This window comes from Lemur catta, chromosome 5 (genome assembly GCF_020740605.2).
Source record: "Lemur catta isolate mLemCat1 chromosome 5, mLemCat1.pri, whole genome shotgun sequence".
Lineage (NCBI taxonomy): Eukaryota > Metazoa > Chordata > Mammalia > Primates > Lemuridae > Lemur > Lemur catta.
The window spans coordinates 86,329,921-86,352,945 of NC_059132.1; the positions used below are offsets into that span (position 1 = coordinate 86,329,921).

Genomic DNA, 23,025 nt, shown 5'->3' on the forward strand with positions numbered 1-23,025 from the left:
CTGTTTGTTAAATATTCATGCAGTTAGAGAAGTCATTACTGCAGTAGGCTGAGTAATTTCCTTAATGCCTTTCCTCATGGTGACCAACTGTTTTATAGACTTAATCTTTATAGACTAATCCTTTCCATGAAGTATAGTCGGGGTCAGACATGAATATGTGTACTTTCAAATTAGGAATTAATGTACAAAAAAGTTTAAAAGAGTGACCAGAGTCACAAAGCTCATTCTACTTCTGCCAGGGAACTCCAGTCCAAGTGCAGGACTCCCATGCTGAGCCCCAGACTCCCTCGCAAAGCTCCAACTGTTAGAGAACCCTAAGCTTCCGGGTTTAAAACATAAAAAGAAATTGCTGAATGTGATTCAACACGTACTTCGCATAATGTCTTTCTGTGACACTTCATAGTAATGAGATAATTACCGTGGGCACAGTATTAGAGTATACATATTCTGATAAGTTACAGCTGTAAGAAATCAGTAATGGCCATTAATCATCCCATGTTCATTCTTTACGGACCTCAGACCAGAAGTAAGCTGCAGAGTCCCAGCGAACCTAAGACAAATTTTATAGTCATCATTTCAGCTGTTTAGATGAAGTTTATGAATACAATAGACTTCCCCTAATTTAAACTAATTTGGGCAAACAGCTGCCTGAATTGAGACGAATCTGAATTGAAGTATAGTAGTAAATAGACACTGCATGTGATATATTTAAAAGTAGCAACTGCAATTCAAGCAAGACTATCAAATTGTTAGTAAGTAAACATCCTTGGGGGACTACTTAAATATATGAGAAGAATTCATAATATATGTATCAATTGTTTATTTAAATTTGAAGCTCTTGACTCCATGAGTTTTTGAGACATATTTCCGTCTTAAGTAGGTTAACCATTTTCCCCTTATAATCTTTATTATTACCTATTCTTTTCCACGGTAAGCTCCTTTTTTTGTACATAAGGGTAAATATCAGGTTGGCCCCTAGCCAAGTTACAGCTAAAAGCAAAATTGGCAGGAATTGAATTACGCAGGTTTTACTACACCATACATAGGACAGTGATAGACACAAACGTTTTCATTCTTCCGAATTTAGGAAGTAGTTATGTAGTTTAGAAAAGCGTATGTAAACATATGGTTTACATAAAGTTAAGAGAAATCCTAAAATCTCAGTCAGTTCATCTTCCATCTGTACCCAAATTAACCTAGAGAGAGTATAAGATTCTTGGCCTTTAGATCTGTAGGGGACTTTAGAGATGATTTTGTCCAGGGCAAAAATGGCGGCATAGCATAGTCAACTGACTTCCACCGAACACACAGCTTAGCTGTGACAGAAGTGATTCTAGGACCAGGGCCCTGTGACTCTTAAGCCTGTGACAGGCCCACAACCCTGCTCTAGATAATATATGCAGTAGTGGATACCCAGAAAAGGTAGATAGCTGCTACTTGTAACCTGGTCTATTAACTAATTACCCAAACAGACCCATTCAAACGCTTCATGTAATTTAAGGCAATTTACTCAAAATCTTCCACAGTGGAGATGAAGAGGAGCCAAGCACAGTTGCATAAGTTAGCCGCGCTGTGGATGCCAGAATAGGCTACAACATTGTTGTCTGTGCCTGACAAGTCCTATGCATGAGGGAAGCATTTTCTAACAGACTCTTAGCAACAAAGTCAAAACATGCAACAGGCCACAGAGGCCTTTGAAATCAGGGGTCTTGTGCATCTCTGCGTCCTCTGTACCCAGCTCAAGACCTGACACCAAGTGGGCCATCAAAAAGTAAAAAATTCTCTTAAATGAATTATGTAATTTGCATACTTGGTTTTCTGAGGTTTTGTATTATAAAAGATAATGGTGATTAGGATTCAAGTGTAATTTTTCTTTCAAATTTATCAAGGCCAAGAAATCTTTGCAGAAGAGTGTAAGGAATTCTTGCTTTCTGATGTAAAATAAGGATCTCAGTCATTCAGTTACTGGCTGCCAAGTTCAGCTGCCCATCTGAGTTAACAGTGCCTTCCAGGGTGGTTTTAAAAGTAAGTTATTGATTTGAATCCAGAGTCCAAACAGAGACTCTTAGAGCTGGAACAAACCTTGGAGATCATGTAGTCCAACCCTCTCATTTTATAATTGAGGAAACGGAGGTCCGGAGAGGTTAAGTAACTGCTGCCTGATCACATAATTAAGTTTGTTTAGTTGCTGTGCTTTCATGAGATCTGGAAAACGCCACATGCATATTTTTGCTTTTCAAGTTCCTGACATTTTCTGTGGTGTACACTCAGGGTATTTTTAAATACTGATAAGCATGTGAATGTAAACCTAATTTAGTTAAATCTGGCAGTGTGGGCAGTCTTCAGTGAAATCTATTACCGTGCCTTGCTTGATGCCTTTTTGTTCAGCTCTTTTTGATTTGTGGTGTTTGGACAAAAGGTAACAAAATATTCATTGCAGTAAAAATCCTCCTTTCTTTCACATTCATATAACTTCAAAAATATCTCGAAAGTCATCATTTGTTGTTACAAAAAAAATTTTACTTCTGAACTGAGACCAAGGTGAAAAAAAACTATGTCCCAGGGGAGTTTTAGAGAGCTATAACCATGCAAAAGTAGGTAGTTACAGAAAATATTATGCAAACTTAACTGTAGCATTATAATGGAAACTGCATAAATAATATCTGGATGGCTAGGTAAGAAAGATAAAACCATTGAAATACATACTTTCGCTCTGCAGTTTTACAGTACATTTACAATGCACAACAATTTGAACAGGAAGTTGACAAACTCTGAACCTGTTATGGACAAAGTGATTTATCACACAGGGCATTGGGCTGCAGCAGGAATCTGACTCGTTTCTTGCTCATCTTCTGAGTTATGTTGTGGCCGTCATCTCTGTGCCTCGGTTTTCCCTCTGTGCATCTCTCTGAGGCCAGGTAGATTGTGGATCATCACTGCAAAGTAACATTTCTAAGCCTCAGGGAACAAACACTCATTCCTCAGAGCCTTCTAAAGTCATGGCAGGCTAACTTCTGCCTACTCTGAGGTTTTGCTTAGGGTCATCTCTGGCCGGGCGCGGTGGCTCACGCCTGTAATCCTAACACTCTGGGAGGCCAAGGCAGGAGGATTGCTTGAGCTCAGGAGTTGGAGACCAGCCTGAGCAAGAGTGAGACCCCATCTCTATTAAAAATAGAAAAAATTAGCCAGGTGTGGTGGTATGCACCTGTAGTCCCAGCTACTCGGGAGGCTGAGGCAGTAGATCGCTTGAGCCCAGGAGTTTGAGGTTGCTGTGAGCTAGGCTGACGCCACAGCGCTTTAGCCCAGGCAACACAGTGAGACTCTGTCTCAAAAAAAAAAAAAAAGAAAAAATATTTAATTGAAAAAAGTAGAATCATCTCTGATTACATTTCTTTGCTAATAGTTAAAGAATGAATGTGAAGTTTATTTTGAATTTGAGAGGCAAATACTTTTGAAAATATGTACATGCTGTTGTGGTGGTGCACACCTATAGCCCCAGCTACTTGGGAGGCTGAGGTGGGAGGATAGCTTGAGCCTAGGAATTTAAGGCCAGCCTGGGAACATAGTGAGACTTCATCTGTAAATAAATATAAATATAAATATAAATATAAATACTGTTAAGCTCTGGACCAAGGAACAGTTGTTGAACTACTTTTCTCAAGACCAAGTCTGTGTTGTACTGATACGTAAGTTAGGATGGCTTTATCCATTTGTTTAATCAGCCATGCAGGAATGATATTGGATCATGGTACAGGCTGAATTATGACCTACCAGATTCATTTGTTGAAGTCCTAGTTCCTAGTACTGCAGGATGTGACTGTATTTGGAGATAGGTCCATTTTGAGTTAAAATGCCGCTATTAGAGTGAGCCCTAACCCAGTATGACTACTGTCTTTATAAGAAGAGAACATCTGGACACACAGAGAAATAGCAGGAATGTGTACTCACGGAAGGAAGACGTGTGAGGACACAGAGAGAAGACAACCATCTGCCAAGAGCTGAGGAGAGGGGCTTTAGGAGAAACCAATCCAGCAGACACCTTGATTTTGGACTTCCAGACGCCAGAACTGTGAGGAAATAAATTTATGTCCTTTGAGCCAACCAATCTGTGGTATTTTGTAATGGCATCCCTAACAAACTGATACAGATCACTTTGAATATTTTACCTTTTGCAACCAGTCATAACCAATTTTTATCATAACAAAATCAGAAGTTAGCCTCACAAGTGACCATTTTTCCTCCAGCGTCTCCCAAACCTTCTGGATAAAGCCCATGCTTCTTAACATGGCACACAAGTTCTTCATGATCTGTATAGCTCTTTTTTCTCCAAGCTTGTTTCTCTGCACTTCCGCCTCTGGCTCAAGCCAGATACAACTACAGTCCTGTGCTGCATCGTAACATTTTGGTCAACGACAGACTGTATATACAGTGGTGGTTCCATAAGATTATAATACTGTATTTTTACTGTACCTGTTCTATGTTTAGATACGGAAACACCACTGTTACAATTGCCTCCAGATTTCAGTACAGTAGCATGCTGTGCAGGTCTGTAGCCTAGGAGCAATAGGCCATCGGCTTAGCCCAGGTGTGTAGGAGCCTGCACCATGTAGGTTTGCATAAGTGCACTCTATGATGTTCACACAATGATAAAATCACCTCATGATGCATTTCTCAGAACGTATCCCCATCATTAAGCAAAGTTTCACTTAGAAGCATGCTTCTGTCTCCTCTGGCCAAAGCCTGTGTTCTCTCTGCCTGGACTCTTTGCCTCACTGTGAGTCCTTGAGGTCTTAGCTCACATATCAGTACCCCCAGGAAGCCTTACCTCGTCGGGACTGAGTGCTCCTTTGTGCTCCCGCAGCACGGGCGCCTACTACAAACCACACTGTCCCGGCTCATCTGCCTTTCTTTCCTCTCCATTCTGAAGTCTCTTGAGGTCAGAGACTGACTCTTGCTCATTAGTGTGTCCCTAAAGGCTGATATAGAACCTAGCACACAGTAAGTCTTCAGTTAATTGAACTAAGCATGAACAAATTTGTGCAAAATATTCCTTTAAGGTAGCCATGGAGACCCTAACCTATAGAAGACACTGAGAGGGGATAGAGATATGTTTAAACCAAACTATTAGTTTTATTTGTTTGCTAGGGCTGCCGTAGCAAAGTGCCACACACTGGGTGGCTTAAACTACAGAAATGTAGTCCCTAACAGGGAAACCGGAAGTCCAAGATCCAGGTGTTAAAAGGGTTGGTTGCTTTTGTGAATATGATCTGAATGTCCCCCAGAATTCATGAGTTGAAACTTAATCCCCACCGTGGGGGTATTAAGCGGTGGGGCCTTTGGGGAAACGACCACATCATGATGGGTCCACCCTGATGAGTAGATTAGTGTCTTCTCAAAAGGCTGGAGGGAACTGGCTTAGGGCTTTCTCTTTGCTCTTCCGTGAGGGACGACACAGTGTCCCATTTTGCCTCCATCCCTTCTGCCTTGTGAGGACACCTAAACGGTGCCATCTAATGAGGAATGGGCTCTCACCACACACCAACACTGCCAGCCTCTTTTTCTTGGACTTTCCAGCCTCCAGAACTGTGAAAATAAATCTCTGTTCTTTATAAATGACCCGGTCTCAGGTATTTTGTTGTAGCAGCACAAACGGACCAAGACAGGCCTCTCTCTTTGGCTGGTAGATGGCCATCTTTTTCCGGTATCTTCAGAGGGTCTTTTCTCTGTACCTGTGCCCTAAGCTCCTCTTCTTATAAGGACACAAGTCATTTTGGATTAGGGCCCACCCTAATGACCTCATTTTAACTTAATTACGTCTTTAGAGACTATCTCCAAACTTGGCCACCTTCTGAGGTACTGTGAGTTGGGACAATAGCATGTGAATTGGGAGTGGGAGGCGCAGTTCAGTCTGTATCATTAGTCGTGGGCCTTGGCTTTGTGGATTTTTACCACCTTTGTGTATCCCTAGGGTGGATGTAACTGCCACATCGCTGCTTCTCTGGAAAGTTATTTGCCATAAGATTCCGTAATAGTGTATATTTTTTTTATCAAGAAAGGGGCATTTTGGGGTTGATTGTTGTTTGCAGAGTTTGGAGTGTGCTTTTCATATTTGAAATTCCACACCCCCAAGAATAAAGTCCTGGAGGACTAAAGTAACAAAGTCACTTCAGAATTCATTGCCCACGTGACCATCCTCACTGGAAATTCCTATTCTGAAATGGCCAGTGCTTGGCTAACCCAGGAAACTCAGTGGTCACGTGCCCAGTTCCTACCCAGCAGATGAAAACACTGGATGCAAAGGTTTTCTGCCTGTCTTCACTGTGCAGTGGACTTTGGGGACTGGGAGGATTCTCAGGCACACAGCAAAGTCTTGTTGTCTTTTAGCTTCAGATTGGACATGGAGGGTTCAGGCTTCCACTCCTTAAAGGGCTAATGAAGGGTCCACCCTGGCTCAGCCTGGGTCACCCCCTATACATAATTGAAATCACTGCCCACAGAAGTCAGAGTGAGGTTGTGGGGAAGAGGCTGTGTAAATGACTCTGACTGTTGCTATAACAACAGTACCTTGGTCTAATTTCTTTTGAAAAATGAATTTCAGCTGGTGGTAGGAAGCCGAGCAGCTTCTCCCCACAGATGAAAGCTCTGCCGCCAGGCTCCAGACTCCGCTGTTTACGGGCTGGGCACGTGGTGCCCGCTGCCGCCCCACTGCAATTCTCAGCGCGGGTTAAATTACCCCCATGTTTGCCTGTGTGTGAGAATGTGCCTGTCTGCGTGTGGGCATCTTCACCCACGGATGACTCATCCTGCCGAGGAAAATCCTCTCATTCTGCCTTGGCTCCTATTTGTGAAGAAAATAACTCTAAAGACATGTAAATAATGGCAGTCCCCTTGTTGGTAAATGAAGGCGGGTCCCCTAGCCTTCAGGTGTGGAGTAAAAACCTGCTGTGACCTGGGAGTCAGATGCTGTCTAGAAATAAGAATTCTATTGTGTTTGTTTGCTGAGATGGGCGTGTGTCTGTGTGTGTGTGTGTGTGTGGAGAGAGAGAGAGAGAGAGAGAGAGAGAGAGAGAGAGAGAATGAATGAGAGAGAGAACTTCAGAATTCTCTTCCAGGAGGAAGTCGCCTGGAAGTACTGCTTTATGCAAACGACAGCTCACAAGGAAGAGCAATGTCTGGCCTGTTGGAGGGAAACAGGAGGCTTTTTATAGACTAGGAAATCTTATTTCAATGTGTTTGTTTCCCAAAGGGAGATAAACATGTGCTGGGATTTTATTCAAAAGCAATGTCGGGTCTGGGCGCTCTGGCTGTTGCGTCCCCTAAGCTGGTGCACGACTTCCTGCCGTTGAGGAAAACAGTCTCCCCGGAGGGGCTAAAAACAAAAATGAGAATTTCTTATTGAAAAGAAGGAACATTTTGAGTAAACAATGAAATAAAAAGATTCTTGATTGCTCCCCAAGGGAGAGAAAAGTCCTCAGCGTCCCTGAGGTGTTTCTCCTTCCCACCTCGCTCCTCCCAGAAAATAAACAAATTGAAACCTCATGCTTCGTTCTAACATGCCTGTTCTTTGGTCTGTGCTGTTGGTGCGAGTCTCCCGCTGTGAACGATGCAGATGAGATCTGATCTTTTCTTTTGCCCTCGTCCTCCCTATGGCTTTCCCTTCTTCCTCACCACCCTCTTTCACAGGCATTTCTTTACAGCTCTAAATAAATTCCCATTAGGATTTTCAGATCATAGCACAAGGTCATGTATACAAGCGTGTTTGAATAGAGAGTGTATGCATGACTTCTAGTAAGAGACATCAGAAGATATTCCTAAGGAAATTGTTTCTCGTCCTTAAAAATAAATGTAATGTGTGTGTGAATTTATGTATATGACAAGACAGAGCAGTTCAGGGTTCAGACGGTGACATTCTGATGGCAACTACCCATGTTGGTGGAGCTTTTCCAACAGAAAGATACTGAGGGAAGGAAGCTACCACCGGGACGCACACGCCTGCTTTCTCCTGAAGTTTTCAGGGCTGCAGCGATCATCACTTCTCAAACACATGCCAACTTTGCAGAATATCATCTTTCCTTGTAGAGGAGCACAACACTTTTCTGTGAATCAGCCAGATCTGACTCAAAGACATGAACACATCCTCTTTAGACTGTCACGACACAGGTGTCTAAAACACTTTCCCAGAATTTCTAAGCAAGGTTTGATTGGGACGGAAATCATCAGATGCAGAATGACGGAGTAGGTGAGAGCAGGACTCTGCTGTGTGCCTTCGGACAAATTGCCTGTCCTCTCTGAACCCATTCGTCATCCATCATAGGTTATTGTGAGGATTAACCAAGGCAATATGTGTAAAGCGCTTAGCTCGATGTCTGGCATATGTAAGCCCTTGGCCAATTAGACTATTCTATGACAATAATATCTTGAAACATTTAGTAAGCAGTGAATCAACTTCTCTTATAAAAACTTAGAAGTTTAGAGCATCCTACTAAAAACTCTGTGAGGAGATTTGAAAATCATATAGCCTGGCATTTGTAGGGATAACAGTCTTGTTTTTAATGAGTGGTTAATAATTTTGTTAAGACACCAATTTAAACCGCACGTATGGTAGCTTGTGAAAAACTTTGTAACTTCAGATACAAAGAGTACACAGGAGTCGTGTGACTTGTGATGAAAATATAATTTATTCACTCAGTTGGGAGAAAGTCAAGAGCCTGTACAAACATTTATGTATTTGGAAATTTGCAGGTTTGAGGAGATCTTGGGACTTAAGTTTCTAAATGTCGAGGCTTTGCTGCCCCTACTCCTGTGTGTTATGATTTATTCCCAGTATGTTGATGTGCATTGAGTTGGTACTCATTACATGTTTAAGCATAATTAAAGGATAAAAACATGCCTAAACATTTAGCCACACACACAAAAAGATTTAAAATGTTTTTAAAAGGTAACTAAATAAGGGCCGTTGTTTTAGCATCTCACAGCTGGAATCGGGTGAATATGTGCGTTCCAAACATTGAAAAGAGGTACTGTCAGCCTTGTGTACACCTCAGACTTCTTGGGGATCGCATTCTAAATCTGATTCATGCAGAAAGAAAAAAGATCATGGTCGTTTCTGAAAATAACCTCAAAGGACCTCAAAATGTTTTGAATGGTTCTGTTCCCTGGGGCTCTTCGGCTGATATTTCAGATGCCCACTAAGAGGGTGAGGTCCCTTTACAAATGATCTTTTTCTTCCTGGAGCATTTCAGAATGGAGATTTTTAACTGCTCATGGCTGACGTCCCCTCCAGAGACCTAACTTTTCCCACTGACCGGGTCCAGGGAAGCTGCAGTCTGGGATGGTCGCAAGCAGAGATTTTAAGCTCTTGGCTTTTGTGGCAATATTATATATAATATATACATATTATACATGTAATTTTTATTTTATTATACATAAAATTTATATGTAGTAAAGTTGTTTTCTCTCTAAAGTAATGTTAGGAGTGTTTAAGGTGGACAAGGGAGGCTTCAGGAATTGTAATAAGATTTTTCTTTTTCTTTTTGTGTTGCTTTGCCCTTCGCATAGATCTCTTTAAAACAAATGTACCCAATTTCTGTCAACATATGCATGGCATGTGTTCACTTTCTGGGGTGGTCTTCGTTCTTGGGAATGAGTTGACCCCTCAGCACCTGGCACAGTGCCTGGCACACAGCACCCCCTCAATTTGTTGAAGGAAAGTGTAGGTAAGTATATCATGTAGAGGGGGAAATGGTGTAGAATATTACTGTGCTTAGAGAAATCTAAAATATGAAAAAATATACATTCTCATGAAAAGTATTGTAGAAATCCAGCAAGCTTCTGCAGAATTCAGAATCCTCTGAGGATTGAAAAAGCCCAATCCAGAGCACTGTTTCTTGGTTCTGTTTATAAGATGCCCCAGAGTGTCACCAATCAACTCAGGAACATTTTGTCTTGCCATTGAGTTTGTGTGTGTATGTTTATTTAAAAAAAAAAAAATCAAACCACCAACCTCACAATGTCAGAATCCAAAAGAATCATTAGTGTAGATCATAATTTCTAAAAGTTGGGGATCCTATACCAACTACCTTAGAAGAATCGGAAGTTTTTATTAAGTTCTTCAGATTGTGTCCCCACCCTGTGTCCCAATCTGGGCCTTGCTTTGGGCTACTAAATCAGAGCCTATGGACTGTGGGACTAAGAAATCTGCATTTTTAACAGCTTCTCAGGTAACTAGTTGCATTAAAGTTGTAAAATCACTAAAGAAAATCAAATCTCTGAATAAATCTCAAAAGATCCTTTCTAAGAGGGCTTAAATCTAGAAGACAGTTCTGGAAGTATTTTGCACACTATTCATATTCTACTAATTAAAATATCTAACACCTAACTATTCTGGGTCACTAATGAAATAAGCAAGTTAAATTCTTCCATGTGTCCATGGCTTATTATCTGCTGGTGGATGGGAAGAGAATAACCATGTGAAAATTGATTCCAGTTAATCACCTTCTAGTTTGACCAGAACAGATCAAAATGACCAAAACATTCTCGTGGAGCCTCCAAATTAGTTATAGCGTCTGCAAGCTAAGATTCTAATTCATCTTCAAGTCTTGAGAAAGAATAGTGTTTCTAACAGTTGGTGAGGAAAGTTCACTTACACTTTTGGTTGGAGGGGGATGCTCCAGTGAGTGAAAACCACTTGCAGCTTTTGTGTGGATGTTTGAAGTTCAAGTATGAAAATATCCAGCCTTTGGGGTGCACATGCATGTGAAAACATGTGACCTTGGTAATGTTGCTTAAGGTCTCTGGATTTCAGTTTCTGTTTTCTTTTCCACAGGTAGCTTCATATGTTCTCTAGTTTTTCTCAAAGTGCATTCTGTAGACCCTTAGAGTCCTCAAAAATATTAAGGAGGGGATGGTCCCTCTCCAATATTTTAAAATAACCAAAAGAACTTGTACGTTGACTCTGAAAACACCATGCAGTCCAACATTTGCCAGTGCCTGCTTTGGGGATCACATTGTGGTTATTTGAGAGCGCTTCTTAGCATCCGTTCATTCATCCATGAAGGAGAAGGAACATGGCTATAGTGTGCTATGTATTCGGATGCCACGGATGCAACATCAGGAGTTGTGGGGAAGGGCTGTCAGGATAGACCGTGTAGAAGGCAATGTCTAAGCTGCATTGTGAAGAGCAAGTAGACCTGGTCAGGTGAAGGAGTTGGATACGAGTGTAACACACTCAAAGGCTCGGAGAGAAAGAAAGCAAACATAATATGTCCTGGGAACTGCAAACAATTGAGGATAGCTGAAAGTTTGGAGTTGGTTGGGGTTGGAGGGCAAGTGGGGGAAGATCAGAGGTGATGGCTGAGACTGGAGAGTTTAGCAGGGACGAGGAGCCAGTCCTAGGGCCTGTGCGCTGGACTTGAGTGATGCTGATGACAGTGGACAGCTTCTGAAGGGCTGGAGGTGAAGAATGGGCACGATCACCTTCAGATTTTATAAAGGAAATCACAGCCACAGGCAGAGAATGGGCTGGGCGAGGTGGGACTGGGACAGAGAGGCCCCAGCAGGAGCTGCTGCAGAGACCCACGGGATAAGTGCTGAGGATCTGAACTGAGGTGGGGCACTGGGGGTGGAAGAGGAAAGTCCACAGATGACAAGGGATGGTCCTGGAGTTGGGTGTGGGGGGGGTAGGGGTGGGATCCAGGACTCTTCCTCAGCACACAGTCTGAGAGAGCAGCATCACGGGTGGCACCAGAGCCCCATGCCGTGGGTGAGGACACAGCTGTGCTCGTCCAGCCCTGGCTGAGGGTGCAGTGTAGACTGTGGAGTCAGATCTGAGTTTGAATTTGAACCTGGGTTTAGCTACCTCCTGCCTCCACCCTGCCCCCCGCCTGGTCATCTGGAACACACTACTTAATCTCACTGGGCCTCGGTCCCTCCTGTGTGAGATGGTTGTAATAAAACCTACCTTTTAGAATCATTAGGAGTGGGACAGAAAAAAAAATGTTGGTTTATTCCAGTGTCTTCCATCTTCGAGTCTTCGTGATTAATAGCAATATCGCCATCTTTGTTCTGATCTCAGTGATCCTGCCCAGTTTCATGCAAAATCAAGTTTCTTTGAACTTGCTAGCACTGCTAAAAATCTAAAGGATCTCTTTGTCATGGACACTCTGGCCCAAGGGACACCTCAAGAATCTGCTAGGAATGGGGCCCCTCTGTCCGCAGAGGCCTGGTGATCTTAGCCATGTTCCTCGTCGTTACAGGCGTCTTCCAGCCTTGCCCATCTCTCCCCCTCCAGAACACTGCCCCCTTCCCTGTGGAACCGTCAGACCAGCACGTGGCCTGCCCCAGAGGTTTGCTGTGAGGATAAACTGTGATTCTGTGTCGAAGTGCTCTGTAACTCCAAAGGCACAGCTATTCTTACTACTACTGATCTGGGTGTAGTGCACACCCTCCCCCAGCCATTCTGTCTCTCTCCGTCTCTCACTTTCTCTGACTCTCTCTCGCTCTGTCATACACACACACACACACACACACACACTCCACAGTTTCACGGACGCAAAAGCCATCAAGCCACGTTGTAGACGAGAGACTCGTGCTGGAGCCATTACGGAGGGGGAATTGTTTCCTTCAGAGTAATTGACACATGATAGCAGCCCGTATTGTCATAGGCACTGGATGAACAGTGTACTTCAGCTCCTGGCACCACAGCTTCCCCTAATGGGAGAAAACATTTATATGTAATAATAGTAATACAGGAGCAAGGAGGCTGATGCTCAGCAAAGAGTTTCTGTGATTCTTCCACGAGGGCACAATCATACTAAGAGGCTTCTGGCTTTGAGAGGCAGAAGGGCCAGGGACTTCCTCAGTTCAGGCTATTTGGAATGAGATTCTGTCCTGGGTCCTTTGGAGGTCGGGGGTTCAGAAGGACATCGCCCTGCACGCAGCCAGCCATTCTCCTGCTCCCTGAGCAGGATGCTTGTGAGTTCGCCAGTCTCCTCAAACACAGAGCCGATTCTGTGTGTTCCTCCTTGCTCTCCTATCTCCCACGAGGGACATAAAGCGAGAATTAGACTCTCAGACCACCTTTCCATGTAACAAAGGATGACAAGGCAGACAGAAGAGATGCTAGGATTGCTCTGCTATTTTGGACATAACAAAACAAAATATAAAAACCATTGCATAGCATCTTCAGTGATGTCTTTCGTATATGCTGAAATGCTGACACATGAAATATATAAATCAAGATTTGGGTTAAAGTAGGGGAGAACATTAGGCCCTCAAGGAAAAGCAGATAGTCGGCAGCCCCATTCAGGTGACGTGCTGAAAATGTATTTGATTTGAAACTCAACGATCTAGCCTCTGCTGTTCTACAATCTAGGACATGAATGCATTAGCACTTGGACTTGGGCTTGAATTGCAAATTTGATTTTTGTTGTTCATATTAAAAAAGCTACACCAGATGCTTGGAAAACATTAGGGTTTTGCTGGCTAGGGAACAGAAATATTATCATTCTACCTATTTGTATTTTGAAGATCCAGGAAGCATTCTCTCTCAGTTGCAGTTGTAGCTAAATTCATCTTCACAGTAACTCCACGAGGTAGGTATTATTAACTCATTTTGCAGATAAGGAAACCAAGGCTTAGGAGAGGTTAAATAAGTTTTCCAGGGTTCATTCATTCAACTAATATTTATTGTATGTCTACTCTGAGCTCCTAGAAGCCAAGCAGTAAACAAAATGGGAAAAATCCCTGCCTCTGTTACATTCTAACAGGGGGTATCACTGCCAACCTTTTTTTTTTTTTTTTTTTTTTGAGACAGTGTCTCTTTGTTGCCCTGGCTAGAGTGAGTGCCGTGGCATCAGCCTAGCTCACAGCAACTTCAAACTCCTGGGCTGAAGCGATCCTGCTGCCTCAGCCTCCCGAGTAGCTGGGACTACAGGCATGCGCCACCGTGCCCGGCTAATTTTTTCTATATATATTTTTTAGTTGACCAGATAATTTGTTTCTATTTTTAATAGAGACAGGGTCTCGCTCTTGCTGAGGCTGGTCTCGAACTCCTGACCTCAAGCGATCCACCCGCCTGGGCCTCCCAGAGGGCTAGGATTACAGGCGTGAGCCACCACGCCCAGCCCACTGCCAACCTTTGTTAAGTGCCAGACCAGCACTGACATGGATCAGCTCTTGGGTAGAGGAACCTGGGTTTGACCCAGGCATTCTGACTGCAGAGCAAGTGCTCCTGTTTCTCGCATTCTGCACTACATTGCCTCAGCCAGCAAGGCCCATGCAGGGGGGAAGAGGTAAAACTTGGGGTTTCCAGCTGGACTGGCCAGCTGCATGGTCTCAGCCACCACCATTTCACAGAGGAACACGTGGAGCATCCTCCTTCATTTCTCTATCCTGCCTCACCCATTACATGACCTAGAGTGTAATCATGGACTTGTGCTTTCTAAAACAAAGTCAGGTTCATTTTTAAGACAAGTGCTTATTTCTCGAAGGTTAACATGGCTGTGGGAGGTGTCAAGGGCCCCAGGCCTCATTTCTTTCGGGCCCTGAAGCTGGGATACTTGCCCTCGCCACTCTGTTTGCAGCTACGTTCAAGTATCTGCCATACCTGAGATCAGAACCATGGCTTCCTGGTTTGTCCAATAAATAACATCATTTTCTAGCAGTTTCTACCTAATATGATGGACTGAACCAGTATTTTTTTTTTAAGTCAAATTCAAGTGTATCCCAGTTAGGGCCTTGTCTTCAGCAGTTCAGGAGCCTCTGCCACGTGACTATTGCAGAGTTTGATGGTGTTATTGAAAATATATAAGATTTAGTTCACCATTGTTTTTTATGGTTGAGTAGTACTCCATGGTATACATATCCCACATTTTACTAATCCACTCATGGATTGATGGGCACTTGGGTTGTTTCCACGTCTTTACAATTGTGAATTGTGCTGTTATAAACATTTGCGTGCAGATGTCTTTTTTTCCTTTGGGTAAATACCCAGTAGTGGGATAGCTGAATCAAATGGTAGGTCTACTTTTAATTCTTTGAGGTATCTCCATACTACTTTCCACACAGGTTATGCTAGTTTGCAGTCCCACCAACAGTGTATGAGTGTTCCTATCTCTCCGCATCCATGCCAGCATTTGTTGTTTTGGAACTTTTTGATAATACCTCTTATATTAACCTGGATGGAACTAGAGACCATTCTTCTAAGTAAAGTATCACAAGAATGGAAAACATACACCATGAGTACTCACCATTACATTGGAAGTAATTGATCAACACTTATGTGCACATACAGAAATAACATTCATCAGAAATCAAACAGGTGGAGGGGAGGGATGGATAGAATACACACTCTCTGGGGAATGGGCACACTTATAATTTTAACTCAATCGATACAAAAGCAATTTCTGTAACCAAAACTTTTATACCCCCATAATATTCTGAAATTTAAAACAAAATGAAAAGAATGTAAACAAAAAAGTGAATGGAAAATCTTCCAATATTCCTTTTTACATGGTTTGGGATTTTGAATCATATTACTATTTTATGTATTTGAAAAAGTTAACATCAACAATAAAGGGGAAAATAAAATAGAAAAAGATTATATAAGATTTAGAAATGAGAGAGTATATTTTTACTCAGGGACCCTTTGGACTATGTTTACTTTCAAATGGAATTTTCTACTTATAAGAAACCACCCAGCAAGAAAATGATGCTTCTTGAAATTCCGCACAACACCTCCTGATTAGTTTTACCATACACTGGGCTCCTCTGTGCCTGGGTAGTTTCACATGTGAGTGCTAAAGCTGGGGTCAGAGGGAATCCTACTCCTCTCCTATTAGGCCTGTAATACCCACCACCCTTGCTAAGAGTAAGAGAGTACCTGGGTGGAAGGACTGCTCTGCCTTCTCCCTCCCACCCTGTGTCTTTCTGCCTTCTGCCTGCAGCTTTGTAAACTACTGAAACCCCTTGTAGCGCAGCCTGGTCCCCCTTCTGTCATTAAGCAAGCATTTCCCCAGTACTACTCTATGCCAAGCTCTTTCACCAGGGCCACATGCACTGGCCCTTTCTGGCAGAAAGGAAGATAGCAGACAAATGAATCAGATTTCTAATTAGTAAGTCCATAGAATCTCCAAGGCCTTTTTTTTTTAACTGGACTTCTTAAGTGAGTCCAGTTAGGTAGATATAACACTCTCTAGGGTAAGAGATCCATCACTCCCATTACCAGGAATGTAGAGGCTCACATCAGGCATTCCTTATGGTCAGCAGGCTGCCTCCTGCTCTGATTCAAACTCATCGCTTTTAGCCCCTTTGAATTAGACAATGGAATGGTTCATTCAGTTTGCAATTATTTATTAACCACTGCTATGAACCTGACCACTAGGTGCAGCCCTATGGATATACAGTAAGCAAGGCAGCCACAGTCCCTACCTTCTTGGAGCTCGCTAAACAGACACTTAAGCAACTGCCCGAAAGCGTGATAGAAGCTATGATGGAGAAACATAGATTGCTTGGAAAAACTTATTCCAGGATATTTAATCCAGTACAGGTGGATCAAGGAAGATGCCTAATATAGTGGGGGTGGGGAAAGGATATAGGAGATAACTTCCTGGAGTAAGTGAAATCTAAGATCTGACCTGAAAAATAAGCAGCTATTAACCAGGGAAAGAGGAGAGGGAGGGGGAGGAGTGTGTTCCAAGAAAAGAAAACAGTTTGTACAATACCCTAGAGGCAGAAGGAAGCTTGGCACCTTGAAGGGACGAAAGAGTTTCAGGAGAGTTGATGGAAAAGGCACAGTAGCGGAGGGGAGGGGAAGGAATGCTGAGTAGAAAGGCAGAAAGATGAGCCTGGGAAGATGAGTAGGAGCCTGGGAATATTGGCAGGAGTCAGTTTGGATTTTAATTTACAGACAATGGAAATCATTACAGGGTTATAAACAAGAAGGGCAGTATTTTTGGGAAAAGGTGGCAGTATAGAGAATAGATTAAGGGGGGACAAAACAATGAAGAAAAAAACAGACAAAAAGCAAATGGATGAATGAATGGAGGCAAGACAAAGAGACCAGTTGGGAGACTGTTGCAACCATCTAGTGAGAGATAATGTTATCCTGGCCCAGGACAGTAGCAGAGACCATAGATCTGAGGGGGCATGTTAGAGTTCTATCAATATTTTGGAGGTAGAATTCATAGGATTCGGTGATTAATGATGTGGGAGGTTTTAAGAAAAATGTTCCAGTTTCTGACTTGGATAACTAGGTAGATACTGAGATGGAGAACATTGGTGAGGATCATGTTTAACAGAAGATATTAATACTAAGCTCAATGTCGAGATGTGTTGAGTTTTAGATGTCCGTGGCATATGCAGGAGGAGAACATTGGAGTTAGTGGAGCTTAGCAGAGAAGATTGGGCCGGGTACATTTTTGGGGGGCCATCAGCCTGGAGAAGATAGTTGAAGGTGTTGTGACAGATGAAAGTACCTGGGCAAGCAGGCAGAGTGAGCAGCAGGATAAAAAGAGCTTAAGACAAAACATCGAACAATCCCATAATTGAAGAGAAATAAAGACTACGTAAGAGATTGAGAAAGAGCTGACAGGGAGGAAAGAGGAAGTCCAGAAGGGAGTGATGTGGTGGAAATCTGTGGAAATGAGCTTTTAAAAGAGAGTAAGCTACTATATCGAAAGGTACTAAAAGAGGAGGTAAAATAAGAACCAAAGGATGTTTTGGGTTCCGTTAAACATTAATCTTCAGTTCCATGCTATATGGTAAATATGTTAAATTCTGTATTCTTAAAGGTTTTTTTCAATGTTCTCTAAAATATTATTGATTTAATTTCTTCATGTTCTCCATTAAGTTGTGGCAAGAATTTAAGGTAGGTATTCATGTCTTTCTCAAGTATGGTACACTTTGCTCCAAGTCTCATGTCTAGCATTCATTTTGAAAATAATAGCAAATGTTTCTTCCCTGGGAGAGGAATATTGCCTTTAACTGTCTGTTGTCTTTTGTTCCCCACTCTTCAATCTTTAGTTTGTTTTCTGTCTCTTAGCCCAGTGAGCTTGGCTTTTCGATAAAAACCTTTGAATTGCAGTGTTGCCTGATTTTGAAATGAGAAGTACGATTTCTTTCCTGTGTGTTCTAAACCATTTAAAAGTTAATTCCTAGCAATGCTCATCACGATGCTTAAGGAGTAAAATATGATTTGGAGACTTAGTCATCCTCTTTCCTGTTTCTTTTCCAGCTCCAAGAGACTGTGAAAAGGAAGTTGGAAGGAGCCCGATCACCACTTAATGGAGACCAGCAGAATGGTGCTTGCGATGGGAATTTTTCTCCAACTAGCAAGCGAATTCGGAAGGACATTCCCACGGGGATGGAAGCCATCAACAATTTGCCCAACAGCCTGCCACTGCCTTCGGCTTCTCCTCTTCACCAACTTGACCTGAAGCCTTCTTTGCCCTTGCAGAATAGTGGAACTCACACTCCTGGGCTTCTAGAAGATCTCAGTAAGAACGGGAGGCTCCCTGAGATTAAACTTCCTGTCAACGGTTGCAGTGACTTGGAGGACAGCTTCACCATCCTGCAGAGCAAGGACCTCAAACAAGAACCTTTAGATGACCCTACTTGCATCGACACATCAGAAACATCTCTTTCAAATCAGAACAAGCTGTTCTCAGACATCAATCTGAATGATCAGGAGTGGCAAGAATTAATAGATGAACTGGCCAACACGGTTCCTGAAGATGACATACAGGACCTGTTCAATGAAGACTTTGAAGAGAAGAAGGACCCGGAATTCTCACAGCCAGCAACTGAGACCCCTCTCTCCCAGGAGAGCACGAGCGTGAAGAGTGACCCCTCTCACTCCCCATTTGCGCATGTCCCCATGGGCTCTCCCCAGGCGAGGCCTTCTTCTTCTGGTCCTCCCTTTTCTACCGTCTCCACGGCCACTAGTTTACCTTCGATTGCCAGCACTCCCGCAGCTCCGAACCCCGCCAGCTCACCAGCAAACTGTGCTGTCCAGTCCCCCCAGACTCCAAACCAAGCCCACACTCCGGGCCAGGCTCCACCTCGGCCTGGCAACAGTTATCTCCTTAATCCAGCAGCAGTGCCAGTGGCCGGCTCAGGGTCGGGCCCTGTGGCTGTGCCCAGCTCTGACATGTCCCCGGCGGAGCAGCTCAAACAGATGGCTGCACAGCAACAGCAAAGGGCCAAGCTCATGCAACAGAAGCAGCAGCAGCAGCAGCAGCAGCAGCAACAACAACAGCAGCAGCCACAGCAACACTCAAATCAGACTTCCAGTTGGTCTCCCTTGGGGCCCCCGTCTAGTCCATACGGAGCAGCTTTTACTGCAGAAAAACCAAATAGCCCAATGATGTACCCCCAAGCCTTTAACAACCAAAACCCTATAGTGCCTCCCATGGCAAACAACCTTCAGAAGACGACAATGAATAACTACCTCCCTCAGAATCACATGAATATGATCAATCAGCAGCCAAATAACTTGGGTACAAACTCCTTAAACAAACAGCACAATATTCTTACTTATGGCAACACTAAACCTCTGACCCATTTCAATGCAGACTTGAGTCAGAGAATGACGCCCCCCATGACCAACCCCAACAAAAACCCCCTGATGCCATACATCCAGCAGCCGCAGCCGCAGCCGCCGCAGCAGCAGCAGCAGCAGCAGCAGCAGCAGCAGCCGCCACCGCAGCTCCAGCCTCCCCGGGCGCACCTGAGCGAGGACCAGAAACGCATGCTTCTCATGAAGCAGAAAGGCGTGATGAATCAGCCCATGGCTTACGCCGCACTTCCGTCCCACGGGCAGGTAAGTGTGAACATGAGACACACTTGCAGCAGTTCTCGCGGTGCATTTCAGACTGTCAACGTGTGATGCTCGCCACGCCTCAGCTGTAGTGGGGTCTGATGACCTGCAGAAACCCTCATGTAGTGGCCAGGATTGGGGACATTGTCCCCCTTTCTTCTATGCGGTGAAAAAGGGTGATGTGATGAACTTTTCTTGTGTTTGAATGCCTAGGAATCAAACTTCTCTGTTTCTGACTGCAAATGAGAATCCAAAACTTACATAAAATTCTCACTCTGAGGGAGGCAGGCCAAACATGGGGTACTACCTCTGTAGCTTCTCTCGTAAGTCGTGCAATCCTGGGCTTGGGGTGGTAGGAAGATGGGGACAGTTAGGGCCGTCTACAATGGTTTTATAAGGCCCTGTGCAATCTTCACCCATCTTACTGAATTATGAATAATGGGAAATTTGGATTTTTGGTGTTCAAATACGGGAGAGTTTTCTGTGTTTTCAAAGTGAAATGGAGGATTGATTTTTGTAGGAGCCTTCAATGTTTAAACACTTGCTGCTGAACTAGCAACAGTTAGGAGCTGGTTTAATCTTGTTACTTGGGAGTACAGTGAAACCTCTTCGATTCATTCAGCTCTGTTTCCAGAAAATTTGCTGGTGAATATGTCTTAGTGAGTGCTGTATTGAAGTCTCTTCTTTCCCAATGTCTTCTTTCATGATGTCCTGGCTTAGGGGCAGGGCTCTCAGTATGCATGGTACAAAATGAGCATAAGCCATTTGGGGAGGAATACTCACTGACAAACATCTCGCTGTCCTCGTCCTGACCAGTGGCGAGCAGCCAAAGCTCCTTTCATTTAACACTTTATCGACCCTGAAGGGAGGGGAGAGTGGGGAAATGGACCTGAGAGTGACCTTCCCCCAACCTGGATGAATTCATGAGGGATACTCTTACTGTCAGTTGTGGGACAGTGCCTCAGCCCTTTCGGGGTGCAGGTACAGGCATTGTAGTTGGAGATTTTGCAGCAAAGTCTTTGCTTGAGAGGCCCTCATGCCTAAACAAGTTCTAAGTAGCGCTTGGCTATGTGTCCACAATGGGATGCATGAGAAGCGCTGGGAAGTAATGCAGGCAGATCTTGCCTCACTGGGCTGTTTGCATCTTGTATCTCCTACAGCGCCCCACCCCACCCCTCGGCCCCCAAGCTTCATGAAGGCTGCAGGGCTGGAGGAGGTGCTGGCCTGCAGAGACAGGCCTGGGCTCTGTGGTTTCGTTCTTGTCCTTCTCAGCCTTCCAACCCAAAACCTCACAGTGGCTTCTTGTCTGCACATGCCAGCCAGCTCTAAAGAAACCGTGTCTGGATAAATAAAAGTATAGCTTGGTTTACATCAGCTGCAATCAGTAGCTGGTAGGAAAACATCACTGAAATGGGAACTTTTATGTTTTATCTTGGTTTCATTAAAAATATGTATATATATGTGTATGTATATGTATACACCATTGGAAAAATACAGCATTTTATACACTTCAAGATTAAGTTCTGAAGCATCAAAAATATAGGCAATATGCAGGGGTGTTTGTGGTAGCCCAGACGCGTCAGGAGGTTTATGAGATCGCAAGCTGTCAGAATGGTCTGTTGTTAATCTTAATACAAATTGTGCTTCTCCATTGACTGTGTTTACACCGGCTACAGTAGCGTATTTCCCTGAACCAGACCAAAGATGATTAATTCCAACTCACAGGCTCTGCAGACATGTGGGTGCAGGGATGCACCCACCCTCACCTCCCCCCTCGCTAAATGGCTTTCGAAATGTGCTAACTTGGGATGAAGTTCCTGTCTTTGTGGGAACACAAATTTTAAAGGTACTTATTTCAGGCCCTTATGCTTGCCTAACTACGTGCACCGACACTGCTGGCTGCAGAGGTCATGTTTTCAAAGAGCTCAGTCAGGTGGAGAAGCCACACTGATGGTTTTCTGGATTAAATCTGTGTGCCCCTCCTCTCTTCCTGCATCTCACAAGGTACTTTCAGGGCGGATGGAATCTTCCTTTGCGAGGCCTCATTAGAATAATCACTTCTTAACCTTGTAAAGAACCATCAGGTAAAAGCAGGCTTTTTAATGAAATATTAACTCACCAGTGTTTGATACAGGCTTCAGAATACATATATAAACATGTGAATATCTTTCTGCAAACATACCATTTATTTCATGTTTTTATCTGATTGTGGAGCAGTATTTACATAGCTCTCAGAATAATTACGCTATATGTCAGTACATTGCACAAATACTAGCACGCATTACAGGTGAGATATAAAATATAATTATACATAGGTGTAGTTCATTTTTGTTTTCTGCGGTTGCTAGTGAAAATTTACTTTATTCACAAGGACCATGAAGAACACTTTGTTTTGATGAAAGACTTGAGCAACAAAGCCTATTAGACCCATTTATTTTAAGAAAATTATCTTATGAGATGTTTACTTATTTGGGACACTTGTAGAAAATGCCATTTCTCTCAGAAATAAATAAAAATGCACTCACTTCCTGGATATTTCAAAAAAGCAGAAACCAAAAATGGAAACAAAAAAAAATTTTGAAATTTTGAATGTGTAATTGTACTTCTCAGAATTTACATATTATACTTTACAGTCAGAGGATTGAACAAAGATTATGTTCATGGTATCACTTGTGATAATGAAAAATTGGAACCAAAAAAATAAATAATGCACAAGAAACTCATGATATTAATGAAAGATTAATCACATGAAAATGCTCATAATATGATTAAAATAAGCAGATCGTAAAAGAGTTTATATGTTAGAATCCAAATTGTGTTTTCTAATATGTATAGAAAAATAGTGAATAACTAAACTGTTAGATCTGGTATTTATTTCTGGTTGAAAAAATTATGAGTGATACTTGTTTTCCTCTTTATATTTTACTGAATTTTCTAAATTTTCTGTCATACAGATGTGTTAATTTACCATCAGGAAAAATAAATACCTTTTTTAAGGAAGGGGAGACCCCTATTTAAAAAAATATTTTCACTTTGCTAATTCTTTTAAGAAAACATCTTTGTCAAATTGATTTGCCAGTTGAATCGAGACAATACCATTATTTTCTATTCATTTATATATACTAGTTGCAAACCCCTGTTCTGGTAGAGGGTCCTAAAACCTTTCTTCCACACTCAGTGTCTTTTACTTTCTCTTCCATATCCCCTTG

General features: G+C 42.9%; 1 protein-coding gene across 1 annotated transcript in view; it reads left to right on the top strand.

Moving 5' to 3' along the window:
* Positions 1 to 23,025, top strand: part of MAML3 (mastermind like transcriptional coactivator 3) — a 387,259-nt gene that overhangs the window by 212,570 nt on the left and 151,664 nt on the right. The window contains exon 2 of the mRNA XM_045552252.1: positions 18,233 to 19,819. Coding sequence (XP_045408208.1) covers positions 18,233 to 19,819 — 1,587 coding nt within the window. The remainder of the gene's footprint in view (positions 1 to 18,232; positions 19,820 to 23,025) is intronic.